Source organism: Hakea prostrata, chromosome 9, assembly GCF_041222555.1.
Source record: "Hakea prostrata isolate BN-2017 chromosome 9, UWA_Hpros_2, whole genome shotgun sequence".
Classification (NCBI taxonomy): Eukaryota; Viridiplantae; Streptophyta; class Magnoliopsida; order Proteales; family Proteaceae; genus Hakea; species Hakea prostrata.
This window is the reverse complement of record NC_142608.1, coordinates 1593716-1609337: the sequence shown is the minus strand read 5'-3', so window position 1 is coordinate 1609337 and position 15622 is coordinate 1593716. Positions and strand designations below refer to the sequence as shown.

Below are 15622 nucleotides of genomic sequence, written 5' to 3'. Positions count from 1 at the left end.
TGTTTCGATAAGAAACTCTATGCTGGAAAATCAAATTGTAAAGTTACACTGCTACATTATTTGTACTAGTTCTTACTGAAACATTTTTAGAAATTTGTTTCTGAAGAATTTCTTCTGCTTACATCTTAAGTCGACAATGCTAACAACAAGAGTGCAATCGATTATGTAAACCTGGAAAAGAAGCAGCTACAAGAGGAAGATGAATTATCTGTTTCGCTGTTCTTATTACCATCTTTATTTCCCGAGTGTGATCCTTGTTTGGGTGTTCTTGGAGTAACTGTTTCCTCATTTTCATCCAGACGACCATGGATTTCTTCCTCACTATCATGGGTTGGTGTTCGCAGAGAACTGGTAGGCGAAGCCATGTTCGTTGGCGTAGTTGCCATTAACGTCATCTGTCGGCTTACGTCTTTGCCTTCACATATGATCTTAACATCACAGAACCCAGGTGACTCCCTCTGTATTTCATCAGCAAGCCCTTTCCTCTTCCCTTTCCTGCAAAAGTTTGCAACAGAATTCACATTTCAAAACTGACCAACAAACAATCCTCTTGGCAATTTGAGAATGCCAAATGATTAAAATTGAACTTGCAAATTAAACAGCGTGATTATATTTTGAGAGTTGAGGTAAAATGATACCTAAGGCTGGATTTGCTGGTGCCAATTACAAGTGTTTTTATGCTTAGAACTGGAATGAGTTCTAGCATTGCCTTTGCTTTAAAATCACTCTCTATCAATATGGTATCTACTCTCACCTGCAATTATTCCAGAAACCTTAAATCCCGGTTATGATCACTAGTGTGATCAGAGAGAGAGAGACAGAGAGAGAGAGACTCTGTTTTGTCACCTGAGAAGCAGTGCAGAAATTCAAGAATTTCGTAAGGAGTTCCCTTCTCTTGCTCCTTTCTTCGTTCATGTAACTTTCCAACTGCTCTGGCCTCACTTGGCTCTTCGGAAGCTTACCCACTGTCACAATTCTATGATTCAGTCAGCCAATATTGGTGATTCTGTTTAATTCAGTCATGTTTTCACAGTTCAAATACAAAACCCATCAATGAGCCAAATGGATTTTCAGTTACAGACACATTTCACCATTTTGTCTTGAAAGTATTGCCAGTTCTAGTAGAATTAATCTTTTTCAAATGCTCCTATTATTAGTAACTGAGAAAAACAGAGAGACTTACAGGGCGTTGGAATGTGGTGAACCGCTGGGAAAACATGAATCAGAAAGACAGCAGAGGAAGGCTTGAGGCAGTGCTTTAAAGCCCATTTCAGAGCATCCATGCTCGAGTCACTCTTCCCCACTGCCACATAAACACTGTCATCATCGTAATCTTGATCACCCACACTCCGAGATTCTTCCTGGATCGTGCCGAGGTTTTTGTCTCTGCAATGATCATCAAGCTCTTCTACTATCTCACTAACACTGCTTCTGATCGTAAAGCTGTTGGGGTTAGAAGACCCAACTTCATCTTCAACCCATATCTCCTCCTCCATTCCAGATTCACCACAGAAATCAAAATGGCGTTTCTACAAAAAAAACCCAGAAGTCGTGTGAAGTCTCCAGACTATGTTGTGTGCATTGGTTGATTGGGAACGGCACCAGTTGCTAATCCTAACTTTTTCCGGCCAATAAAAAAAAGAACTCCTAACTTTGACCGTTGTTCCATGTTTGCCTCGTTTCTTTCTCTGTGTCATAGATTCAAAAGCCTTTTTTTGACCGAAAAAGATTCAAAAGCCTTTGACTTGCAGTGCTGCAGACCCAACTTGAGAAAAAGACACAAGATTCTTGCTTGTTACCATACGTAAACGACTGTGACCAACCAAGTTCTGGATAATTTGTGAAATTATTGCTGGAGATCTCGCTTAAGAATTTTAGATTGTTTTTACAGTCATGATGCTTGTATTGTCCATCACCTATTTGGGGTCAATTTATCTAAATAAATTGGCAACTCATACCATATATTAATATCAATTCTATCAAAATGCAAAGACCATCAATCGTTGATGGTTGAAAAATAGCAATACTTCAGGGGCTTCACAGCTCTCGGCCATGTGAATAGTGTAGGGACTAGGGTCTCAAAGGTCGGATGTGGGTCTTGGGACGAAACAATTTGGATTGCCAATGAGTTCTGGCGGAATTTTTTTGATTCTGATCAAGTGGATCTCTCCTATGAACCCAGATCATCACTCCGTCAGGGGAGAATAGAATGCTCCCCGACGGTTTTACCACCACAAAATAGGTGGGCCCCACAGATAAAAAAAAATCCCATCACCCAACCCCTGGGCCCCCTGTAATTTGTGGTGGTAAAAAAGCCGTCGGAGAGCACAAAGTGCTCCGCCTACGGGTTGAGGATCCGCCCCTACTTTCACTCTTTTTATTTATGCTCCCCCCTTGTACTCGAATATCCAAGGAAGCCCTTCTGGGAACAGCTTGCAACTTTGACTCAATCTATCCCAGAACATTTTATTGTTATGGGAGATTTTAATGAACTCACCAATGCCAACAATAAATTCGGTTCCCAATGTAAACCATCTCCCGCTCTGCCACTCTTATAATCACTAATTAGGGATTCCAACCTCTTTGAGCTCTCGGCTTCGAAAACTTATTTCACCTCGACCAATAAACAAAAACTGCCCAACCTTGTGAAAGAGAAACTTGACATGATCTTTTTCTCACCATCTTGGATTAGTCTTTACCTAAAGGTCCTAAACCTTCTGATTTCCAAATTACCTGCTCTTGGCTCGGACCACAACCCTATCCTCTTACAAACAATTTCTACCTCTCCGGGAGGATAAAAACTATTTCATTTCCATAATGCTTGGCTTCTTCACCCCAAATTCTCTTCCGATGTTAGTCTTACTTGGAACATGGATCTCGAGCCCTCTCTAATCGGAAAGTTAGCTAACCTCTCAAGGTTCCTCCATTGATGGAATAAAATTGTTTTTGGTAATGTTGACAATCTTTTTTTCAGGGTGGCAAACAAGATAGAAACATTACACCAGGATCTTGATCCAGAACGGTCTCTTATCTCCCATAAGATGGATAAGCTTTCTTGGATTTTGGATGCGGAGGAGCACTTCTAGTTTCAAAATCAAGTTGCTACCATATTGCGGATGGCGACAAAATACAAAATTTTACCATTTGTCATCCAAAATCAACCATCATAAAAGAAAAATTAACTCCATCATGCATAATGGTGAAAGGGTTTCCGACCCCAATGATATTGTGGATATTTTTGCTAACTTTATGCAGAACTTATTCTGCCCATTCAACTTGCTGGATCCGGATTTTATTGAGAGCCTCTTCCACCATTGGGAATCTCAACGGATGGGATATCCACCAGCCCAACCCCTTCTGAAATAAAAATGTGGTATTTTCCCTTGGCCCTCACAACGCTCTTTGATGGCTTTAACGCATTTTTCTACCAAAAGCATTGGGACGTGGTTGGATCAAGGTTATTAATTTTGTCACATCTTTCTTCTCAAATGGTATCTTACCATTCGGTGTCAACCCACACTTTTGTGTTTCATACCTAAGAAATAAGGTGCATGCATTGTCTTAGAGTTTAGACCTATTAGTCTTTGTAATATCAGTTACAAAATTAATGCTAAAATCTTAGCAGTATGTTTGAGGTCCCTTTTGCCTTTCTTTATCTCTCCCTGTCAGTGAGCATTTGTGGCCAATAGACAAATCACTGACAACATCATACTAGCTCAAGAAATTTTTTACTTTATGGGTAAAACCCGAGGGAAGGTGGGATACGTTGCACTTAAGCTTGACATGTCTAAAGTGTATGATAGAACTGAATGGGGTATCATCATCAAATTCTTTGAGTTCTTAGGTTTTGAACCGCATTGATGTCATTTGATATACTCTCTCATTTCTTCTGCCTTTTTCTCCATCAAAGTTAATGGATCCCCATACATGTGGTTTTCTATTACACGGGGATCAAGGCAGGGTTGTCCACTCAGTCCTTATCTCTTTCTGATTGTAATGGAAGTGTTATCTCGCCTCTTAAATGAATACCGTTCTCTTAATCTGTTTTAGGGCATTCATCTTGGGAGGAACTCCACCAAGACTTCTCACATCTTTTTTGCAAATGATACTTTTATATTCTGCAAAGCTGATGTGGAGGACACAATGACCATAAAAGCGGTGCTGGAATTGTTTTCGGACCCAACAAGACAAGAAATTAGCTTTGACAAAAGTGGAATCTTCTTTAGTTGAAATGTATCGTAATCCATTCGTCATCAAATCCAAGAAATGTTGGGAGTTCCCAAAATACAGAAGGATGAGGGTGTCAATTTGTAACCCGAACAGCACCGGCCCGTTATGAAACCACAAACTTCATAATGGTAACTTGCACAGTTACCATTATGATCATAAGACAGATTTTTTTTTTCCCCTTCAAGATAAGAGGTCCCAATCAGGGCTGATAAGTCATAACTAAGATATATAATTGAAAGGTCAAAATAAGAAAGCAAAAACTTGCACAACTACCAACACATAATTGTAAACCTTATACAAATAAAGGATCCCTTAGTATTTATATGGATATTCCATTCAAAAGTCAACATTTAAACATACAACTTTATATTGTAATTCTTTTTAAAGACGAACATAGTTGTAACAGAAAAAAAAACAAAAGAATGATCAAATTAAAGTCGGTAGTACATTTTTTTTTCTATTGGAATCCTTTTAAATAAGCATAGCTCCGTCAGAAGAGTGTGAGAATGAAATTATTTATGCTAAATTCAAAGTTCATATCAGAAGAACATCCATTAAACAAAATCCCATCATTTCTCCTGAGAGTTTCATCCTTCAAATACGCCAAGATCTTGTATTACCTGGCAAATTATATTATATTGTGTTGCCCATTGCTCAGATGGTACTACATGAGCATCCAAAGCATTTCAAACCTATAAGAGAGAGAGAGATTCACCATTAATTATTCATTGTTATAGAAAAAACTATCTCCAAATGACACCCAAGTTCTCAAGGCCCAACTTGATGTAGATTTTGGACCACATAGGGCATATAAAAAAAATGGTTGGTTTAGGCCTTCAATGCTAGCTTTACTTATCTTTGTAGTCTCTATATTCTATTGTGGGGGTAGGGCACCGACACCCTACAAGGTCTTGGCTCTAGTTTTAATTAGGTTAATTAATTATCCAACCTAATTGTCTTAAGTTAGGTTTTTCTAATCTTTGTAATTATAATTTGAGATCAAACCCACTTTCTTTTCTTCAATGCCCATTTGAATTCTCAAAGAAGCATTGAAGAATACTTCAAAGTTGATGGCCTACGGAGCAATCAATCTAGACTGCATTTATTGAATATTTATTGTTCATCGTCTTCTTAGCTTTCTAAGTCTTTAACCTCTAGATAGTATTGTTTCTGAATCTGATTTGAGCTTCAGAGGTGGTTGACTGGCCTTAGAATCGACCTATACTTACTCTTTCTTTATGACCATGGCCAAATTCTAGTAAAATCTAGATTCCAAACTTGACTGAAAGCTAATGATGAACTTTTAAGACTAACCATAGCCTCAAATTACCATTAATAGTGAAATTCACCATGGGGAAAGAGAACTTTCACCCCCACAAAAATAAATTAGAGAATATATTATCAATGAGATGGATTCTGAAATAGAGCTAATCCTTTCTTAAAATCAAAATCAATGGCTGAAATCTGCCCTCAACTTCTTGTCCCTTTTGTTTTGGTCCAGTTTTGGTCATGCTTGAATATATTCGATTCTGTTACTCTCAAATCCAAACTCTTATGACATATAAACCCTATTATGATTTATAATTGAAACATAAATCAATAAATTTGAAGCATTATGGAGAAAATAGATACTCTTGCACCCCATAGATATATAAATCAATAAAAAAGTTTAAAAGTGTCTCACGATACGATATAATGCTAATTAATACGTATCCATATTGAACACAATCGATATAATATATCTCGGTACATATCTCATAAAATTGTACTAAAATACATTGGTTAGTATGATACAATACTCGATATCAGATGATACGTCTCTTAAGATCTCCTAACAGATACAATACGTAATACCGATAATTTAAAATTTAAGTACCAAACAATATGTCTCTTAAAAGCACAACACGTGTCAATGTCTCACCCTGAGATCTGAAAAGGTATAGGCCAACTTTTCTATTAATGGATTATAAAATTAGGGGGAGACTACAAGGTCAAACAAAGTGAGAATGGCATGGGGTTAGGTTTTTGTCTTTTCATTTTCTTTTATTTTGTTTAATTATTTATTATTAATCTATTGGAAGGTTATATGGTTTCCAATGCTCAAGTCCTGTTTGCTTTAATGGTGATCAATCAAATATATTTATCTTCAATTTTGTTCAAAGGCATTGACCTTGGAATAGACCAGAAAACTAATTGAACCAGAATGAACCAAACCGGAGGTTCGACCTTAGAAGGGCATCATGGACCTTAGCCAAGGCCCAAGCCTCAGTCGCGAGCATCGGAACCACCAAGGGTTCGTCTTCGATCAACCTTGTCAAGCCTAGGGGATCGATTCCAACCTCGAAAGAGGAAATCATGCAATTGTCGAGACAAGGGGGTTCAACCCTTTGTCCTGATAATAGAAAAGGCAAGAAAAACTTTGTATCTCAAAGCCTAACAATCGTACCTATCAGAAGATATGTTGACCTTACCCACATCCGCCTAAAATGTCATTCCCGTCAAATTATCGGGTGTATAGACTAGGAGTTATCTAACAATCGTACCTATCAGAAGATATGTTGATCTTACCCACATCCGCCTAAAATGTCATTCCCGTCAAATTATCGGGTGTATAGACTAGGAGTTATCTAACAATCGTACCTATCAGAAGATATGTTGATCTTACCCACATCCGCCTAAAATGTCATTCCCGTCAAATTATCGGGTGTATAGACTAGGAGTTATCACGTCAACCTCCCCTGCCACACAAGTGTCAGTGGTAAATCCATTAGAACAGTCATCTCGCTACTATCCACATGTCAACCTTGTAGGAGACCATTGCCATGCTAGATGATCGAACAACCACAAAGAGTCAAATTACACTTATAAATACCTTTCACTGATCGTTGGTTCCAGTAATAAGCATGATTTACTCCCTTATTATTTACTAAGTTTTTTAGCACAGTAGTTCTAAGCCGTTAACCCTAGAACAATGTTGTTTCTAAGTCTAACTTAACGTTAAAAAACAGCTGATAGATTCCAGATTCGATCCACTCTCACTCTTTTCTCTTATGAATAGATTGCAAAACTAGTTTTTGGGAAACATTGATTAGAAGGGATTAGCTTTGGGTTTTTCGAATGGGTAGATTGCATTAGAAGAAAAATCATGGATCGATGCTCATAAACATAACTAGGACCATTAGCAATTATCACAAAGTTGAGGACCACGGAACCACTGGTCCATGTACACATCATAAGATGCGCATATACCAATCACTTGATATTTTTGTGTGTGTTCATGAGTACCATTCATTTCTATATAAATAAATAAATATTAAAAAATAATTAGCTCTCAACTATACCTAGACTTGATGAGATGTCATACAGATCTAACTTAAATTATAGTTTTTTTTTTTTTGTCAAATCTAAAGATGCAAGCTGACTCACTTCTTCAGGTTGAGATTAGCTTTTTCTGGTTCCCTTTGCAACTTAGAACAAGAGTGTTCCTTCGCTTAGGGTCACTTACCAGTTCAGAGCTAGAACTGACTTGATCGTCAGAGATGGATCACCGATCAAAGCAATCAGCACCGTATCTAACGATCATTTGTCTAGTGACTGCAAAAATAGAGCTGATCAGGTAAGAAAGAGACCTCAGATTCGGACCAATTTGAGTCAATTCGACCTATTCTGGTATTGGAACGGCAAGATCTACTATACAGAAAAGCTTTGCACTAACAAATACTAAACTAGATTTATTTTTTTCTTTTTTTTTCTTGGTTTTTTCTGGAATTGACATTCGTCCAACCCAACTTACACGCACTTTGACTACTCACCTGAGAAAATAGCTGTTAAACATAACGCAAGGTTTCGTCATCAATACCCAACTTGATTAATTAATTACAAATCAAGAAACAATTAATAAAACTTGTTGACAAAGGGTCCAATCCAATTATGAGAATTGAATAAGATTTAATTTTAAGTAAAGTCAAGACCTCATGGGATTAAAGGTCATATTAATAATTAATAATACCTAACATCAAAGGAACACGGTACGTATCGGTCGGTGTAGACCAATATGGTAATACCTCCCCCGACACCGGTACCGACAAAGAGACAGACGACACGTTTGTCTGTTTCTTCTTTTTTTGATGTGGAAAAGACAATTTACACGTTATGATGATCATGAATTGAGCTTCAGTGACGTGGTGCCAGCCATGGTAATTTTGTCTCATTGATTATTTTGTCTCTTTCTTCTTTTCAAAAGACAATCCATCGAACGGTAGAACACTCCACTCATCTTTTGCGTGTCCCACGCTGAGGTACGAGTCCGGATCAGCGACCTCGACGGGAGCACTCGACGCTTCTGACTACAGAAATCAGTAGGGCCTACCGTGAAAAACATTTTTTGGGAAGAAATTAAAAAAAAAAAAAAAAAAAAAACCTTTTTTGTCCCACTGGTTTTTATGGTCAGGAAGCCATGGGGAGCTCCCCCGACTGGGAGAAGATCAGGATTCTTGAGGTACACCCTGACATTCCCCTTCTCTTCTCCATGTAACATTAAAAGCAATAATTAATTTAAAGGAGAAAAAGATTAAAAATAAAGTTGAAATTTTTGACTTTGCTTAAAAGGAAGAAATTTGGTCATGGATTTCCATTTCATGGTTGTTGCTTTCCACATCAAGTAGTGGACATTTGGAAAGCATAGCTAGCCAAGCATGAAACTTTATAATGGTGATGTATTTTTTGACAATGATGAGGGACAGAGTCGAGATTTAATATTACGGAGTTACTATGACTTTTCTACCCTTTATTCAACAAAAAAAAAAAACACGTTATCTTTATCGGTTAAAAATTTCTCCAATAAAAAGGAGAGGGGCCAAGAAAAGAAGGCAAAATAACCATAAAACAAAGAGGGCTAAAATGAAAATTAAAAAAAGAGGGTAGCGGCAGGCATGGCCTCCCTTCGTTGGATTACCTCTGTCCCTAACAACGATAGCAGCTCTTCTGTAGAGACAGTAAATTTAAAGAGGCATTGAGTTCGAACCTCTGTTCCTCCACACCTTCTTTGCCCCTTCTTTTCCCAGAATCCCTAAACCTATAGAGTCAAAATTTTATCAGTATAACAGGGAGGCATAGGTTTCATTCTTCGCGATCATAGAGGTATCCCCATTTTTGCAGTTTCTGAACCTGGCAACTTCACTTCTGCAGCAACTGGGGAGGCAATGGCTATTAAAGAAGGAATCACATATACAACCCTTAATGGCTTCCAGCAATGCGAAGTGGAATCAGACTGCCTACAGGTGGTGAACCTATTGAATGATCCAAGTGCTATTCCTCCTCTAGCTATGCAAACCATCATTGAGGAAATTCGATTCATATCCAACGACTTCACTTTTTAAGTTTTAGTCCCATTTCTAGGGATGCAAACTCAATTGCTGATTCCCTTGCACAAAATGCCCTGTCCTTAGCAGGCTGGACAGTTTGACAGAATTCTGAATCTTGGCTTCTTGATCTATGCAATCAAGATGTCTTGTGTAACCCTGCCTTTCCTTTCAATGATAATCTTACTTACCAAAAAAAAAAAATTATCAGTGGACCATTTATTTATCTCTAAATGAAGGACATATGTCCATCAGTCACATCCAAAAAGAAATGAATGATCTATTTCTTTGTCAAAAATGGACCTGATAAAATTCTCCATATTCCCCCATTTCCCGTTATTGGTTTGATAATTACTGAAAAGAAAAAAAGGACTGGGGATGCACTTTCCCTCATAATATCTACTCTCTTTTTTTGGGCCGATGGGGTAGGGCGAGTAAAAGATGACCTATTATTAAAGAGAGAAATTGCGATTACAACCATTGTAGATTTTATCATACAAAAGTATCCATACCTACAGAGACGACAGAGGGGTTCTAATTGTAATAAAAGCTTCTTGCATTAGAATTGCTTCCTTTGCTAGCGCATATGTGAAAAAAGTTGGCTTCTCTACGAACATGATGAAAAGTGAGATCTTCAAAATGCTCCTTAAGACTAAAATATTTATATTGTTCATATATATGGTGAAAAAAACCCATGATATATAATATACCCTAAGGTTTTAAAACAACTATTTTAGTAAAAAGTTGTCAAACATACCTTATACCTTATAAGTTTGAATCGAACATTACTGATTCCTTTGACCATATGATGTTGGAGAACTCAATCATAAGAAAGATAAAAAAGAACGATCAATTTCGTTTTGCCCTTGTTAAAGATAGACAAAATTTCTTATGGATATATTCCCATTATCGAATAAAATTTCTAAAATAATGTCAAATAATATTTTAATTACGACAAAAGAAAAATAGACTAAGGCGCTCCCAACATTTTGATTCTCATTACTCGTAATGATCAAAAACTTTCGCTAAAAGAAGAAAAGAAAGAGATGAGACTTCAATCTCTAAAGAATGTTTCTCGTGTTGTAACCTTTAGTATCGTATCTAAGGATAATAAAGATAAGGCATTAAGGCATCACTTCACTATTGGTAAAGAAAAACATAATTTTTGACAAAGTACAAGATCATAAACTAATAAACAGTTTGGGTATATCTTTAAGATGTAATCTTGGTATAATTAGAATGGATTTTAAAACTAAAAAACAGAGGAATATTCAGTTCTAGAAATAATTATATATTTCATATAGTTGCAAAGCTCCTAGTTTCCACCTCCAACCGTCAGAATAATAACTCAAAATACTTATGAGATAATTTTTATTATAAACACTATTAAACATATGCTTGATTGATTGGAAAATTCCTCTTTTAGAAAAGGTCATTTTGATACAATACTTATTAATTTTTTTATTTCTATTGTTTTTGAAAATTTCTAATTAAATAAATTTATTCTAATAAATATTATAAATAAACGAACAAATTATATATACATTTAGTGGGTTTGTAAACTATAATATGTACGATGGTCTGGGTATTTATTCTATTACATTTACGTTATTGGAATAATGAGTGATGATAAAGCATCAATTGTATTTTCACAATTCTAATACTCTGTTTTTTGGCTTTAAAAATCATTTTGATTTTTAAAGATAAATAAAATAAAATAAAAGGAAAAAGAAAAAGGAGAGGGTGAAGCACAAACAGCTGAATTTGAAGTATTTTTTTAATTTTTTTTCTGACCAGATTTAACGAGGATAAATATGTTTTTTTCTATTTAAAATTAACAATGTTAAGCACAGTATGGTTTGCAAACCCAACAATTGTATGGATAATTTATATTAAATAAAAATTTTATGATCAATACATTAATTAATAAGGTAAATATTTACCCAAAAAAAAAATTAACAAGGTAAACTATATGTAATAATTTGTTATTTAGGTAAAACTGGATGATAGAAGTTAGTGTTATGTCTTGACCATTATTTACTAGAGCAAATTGTTATGGCACCCCAAAGTGAAGGTCTTAAAGCACTGACACCCCATTTTATGTTTAAAAAACACAAAGATCCTAAAATTGGATTTTCATTGGATATATTTGTCAAAGTTATCATTAAAGACAATTAAATTATTATTTATTTTCAAAAATATGTTTATAATAAACAATGTCTGAAAGGTTTTCAGTGATAAATTGGATAAATATATCAAATGAAAATCTAATTTTAGGGTCTATATGCTTTTTAAACATAAAGTGAGTGTCAGTGCTTTAAGACCTCCATTTTGGGGTACCAGTGTAATTTGTTCTATTTACTATGATGCAGTGTCGGAGCTTCCCTAGGGCCCAGGGCTGTGCCCCTCGCCACTCATCCCCCTTTCCCCAGTTTTTTTGGCAACACTTGGCCCCCTAACTGGATACAAATTTTAACAATAAAGACAATAAGTAAAGAGGTCATTGTCAATATTTAACTTTTAAAATATTTAACAAATTCGTATAAATCAAAGTGCACAATACATAACTTTTTTTTTCCTTTTTCTCTTTTGCCTAAATTCATCGCTATTAAGTTAAAGAATGAAAAAGATTTCGTAATCATTATTTGTCCCCTAATGTTAAATCCTAGCTCTACTGTGATGTGATGTATGTGTAATGCCTCTCGCAAGTTTGTGTTTTATGATATGTAGTTTCTTTATGTTTTGTTGTCTACTAATTGGATAGCTTTTCTTTGCTTACGGCATACGAAAGTTAAGGAACTTATTTATTAGATTCTTGGTCGTATTTCATCCAAACATATTAGGACATAAATTTTTTATGGTTATTATCTAAAAAAAGATTGGTACTTTTTATCTAAAACAATATTTTATCTTTATTTATGTTTATTTTAATATATTTTAATTGAATTTACCATTTTTTATGGAGAGATATAGTGTTAAAGAAACTTTTTTGTGTAATCCACGAAAGACCCATTCTCTTTTGCTTTATCTCTTTATCATGGAATTCTGATCCATCAATTAACATGAGGAAAAGTTACTTCTTAAAGCTTTTTCTATAATATCACAACCACCACTAATTCTTTATTCTCTAGTACATGTAAAAGTAATACTTATATATAAAATGGACTCTTTTAGGCTTTGGGCTTCTTTCTCCTTTTCGTGCTTTAAAAGAAATAAAAGACATTTATATCAAAATAATAGTAATAATAATAATAGAAGACAATAATATTGTAAATTAGGGAGGCTTGGTTTCTTGGTGAAAAAGCATTTAATTTGTAAATCTTTAAAAATTTTTCTCTATGTATTTATTTATTTATTTATTTATTTCAACTGGAAGCTTGTATTAATATAAGATAATACACAAAAATTACAACCAATAGTGCCATCTTCCATTAGCATCATCTCGCACAGAGGTGGGGAGAGCATTAGAAAGGTTGATACAGTCTAATTCGATTTCTTCCAGAAAATCAGCACAGGGGTTAAGTTTTGGAATCACATAAACAAAATTATAATTGTGAAACCTAAAGGAAAGCTCCTAAATATCCTCGACAAGTTATGTCAAATAACATGGAGATTACCGACAATTGTTCACCATGCCGATTGTAGAGAGGGAAAATATTGGAAAATCCAAAGATTAGGAGTTTATTCATAAATATTCTCCATAATCAGGTATTCAATCTCTTACTCTTTTTTATTTTTTTATTAATATTTGTATTTAATTTTATATTGTGAATTGAATATCTATAATTTATTGGGTAACTAACTACTATAACCAATTACATTTTGGTGTCTCTTTTGACAAACTTGTCTATAAACTTAAAGGACCAACTTTTTTGTAACTTTAAGTCGCCCACCTTATTAAACTATTTTGGGCCTGTTTGGTTACACGAATCTAGATATTTTAAATATTTGGATTCACAGGTCGACCCCATGGCAGCAAGAAAAGGCAATCTTGTGCTATACTCCGGTGATCTCTTTCCTACCGAGACACGCAAACTCTCATCGTGTCCCAAATCACATTACGTGAATCGAAAGGGGAAGCCTACTCATCCATCAACTCCTCTCGTAGATGTGGTGCGGTTTTACGAAGCGTCTAAGAACAGTTCACTCGCGTTGATCAATCAAGAGTTTTGCCGCCACTCCTTAAGGATCTGTTTGTTTAAATGAATCCAAAGATTTGAAATCTCTGGATTCATGAATTTGAGAATTATACCCGTTTGGTTGTAAAAATCTATAGATTCATGAAATCTAGAGATTTACCTTTTAACATTAAAAACATGAATCTGTAGATTTATGGGTGAGGGGTGAAATCCAGAGATTTCGAAAAAGCTATACATTTGCACAGTCAAAAAATCACGTCGATCAAAATAGTTTTTTAGGATGAATCCACTGATTTCATTCCACAACCAAACATCTAATTTTATAAATTATAACTCCATAGATTTGAAATCTCTAGATATTTGAAACCTCCAGACTCATGTAACCAAACAGGCCCTAAGGTTACCTGTTGTACATGAATCTAGAGATTTTAAATATTTGGATTCATGAATGTGAGATTTATACCCTTTTTTTTTTCCTCTCTCTCTCTCTCTCCCTCTCGCGCGCGAAGAAGAAAAATAAAAAAAAAAAATACAGCAATTAGAACCAACCACGCTCACCCAAAATTAAGCTGTCAGAAGTGGGATTTGAACCCACGCCCTCTCACGAAGACCAGAACTTGAGTCTGGCGCCTTAGACCACTCGGCCATCCTGACATTCATAAAATCAAATAGAATCGGAGATTTATAACTGTTTGATTACATGAATCCAGAGATTTGTTCATGAATGTGAGATTTATACCCTTTGGTTAAAAAGATGAATCTGTCGATTTATGGGTATGGGGTGAAATTCAGATATAAAAGCACTAAATATTTGCGCATTCACAAAAATCACATCGACCAAACAATTTTCATAATAAAATTTCCACAAATTCAGATTAACCAAACAATTAAATTTATGAATTATGACTCTATACTCATGTAACCAAACCGGCCCTTACTAATATAGCAATACATGCAACTTAAAATCATGTAGGTAGTTTATTAACCTGGAATGACACCAGTGGTATGTAATTTTGTATGATATGTACATAAATTGTTTTTTAGCAAAGAAAACATCCATTAAAACTAAATTAGGTAAAACTCTTTAATCTGAGCTCCTTTGTGGTTGAAATAGGACATGTGAACAAATCAAACAATTTCACTGACTGTGACTTACAAATTACAATCATATTGATATTCGATATTCTCAATGTTAGGCAGTTGTCTTACTGTGTCACACAAACAAATGGAAGACACCCTCACCTTTCTTAGGTCACTAATAATTAATACCCGAAGATTTTGATCTCGACAGTTCAAATCGTAGGTGATTGAAAGGTTGAGATTGAAATCTCGATCGATATTTAGATCTCGACCGTTGACAGCACAATGCTGCACATTTACTGAATTGAAAAAAAAATATTATGGAGCGCGATAATCACGAGGGTTTTAGACTTTTAATGGCGGCCGGGTCAAGATGATGATTTGATTACCAAAAAAAAAAAAAAGTCAAGATGATGATTTCAAATTTTATATAAAGTCGGATTCTATGTGAGATCACCCATGACCGATGGACCGGAATCTTAATCCGAACTTTACCCCAAAAAAAGAAAAAGAATCTTAACCCGAACTTTACCCAGTCAAGTGTGAAGGTGGTCCCACCATTAGTCATCATGTGCAACTACCATGTGAGGCATTGAACAGCGTGTCTGATTCACCTACCGTAAGTGAATAAATTTTTTCTCTCTTTTTATTTTTTTAATATATAAAGGTGGACAACAATTATATACATATAAAAATATACACTACAGTTTCATTTTGACCCGAAAGATATTTGAACTCTTGACGTTATACTATGAGACATTGAGACGTTAGTCTTGTCAACGAAACTAATCCCTTGAGGTTATATTATATATG

The 15622-nt window shown here is 35.2% G+C and overlaps 1 protein-coding gene and 1 non-coding gene across 2 annotated transcripts; both read right to left on the bottom strand.

Moving 5' to 3' along the window:
* Positions 1–8: 8 nt before the first annotated feature.
* On the bottom strand, positions 9–1592 carry LOC149003941 (U-box domain-containing protein 35-like). Its single transcript, XM_089169443.1, has 4 exons — positions 1184–1592; positions 847–965; positions 639–754; positions 9–495 (listed from the first exon to the last, which is right to left on the bottom strand). The coding sequence occupies exons 1-4, from the start codon at positions 1494–1496 to the stop codon at positions 162–164; spliced, it is 882 nt and encodes a 293-aa protein (XP_089025569.1). The 5' UTR covers positions 1497–1592; the 3' UTR covers positions 9–161.
* A 12707-nt stretch (positions 1593–14299) lies between these two features.
* TRNAL-CAA (transfer RNA leucine (anticodon CAA)) lies at positions 14300–14383 on the bottom strand. Its single transcript has one exon. It is a non-coding gene; the product is annotated as a tRNA-Leu (tRNA).
* Between the last annotated feature and the right edge of the window lie 1239 nt (positions 14384–15622).

Bases quoted from the DNA above. Each gene is read 5' to 3' on its own strand.
- LOC149003941 (XM_089169443.1), bottom strand. From the start codon at position 1,496: ATGGAGGAGGAGATATGGGTTGAAGATGAAGTTGGGTCTTCTAACCCC. The intron at 966-1,183 runs GTAAGTCTCTCT...GAATTGTGACAG, and splicing joins TCACCACATTCCAACGCCCT to TGGGTAAGCTTCCGAAGAGC. The intron at 496-638 runs GTATCATTTTAC...AAACTTTTGCAG, and splicing joins ACCAGCAAATCCAGCCTTAG to GAAAGGGAAGAGGAAAGGGC.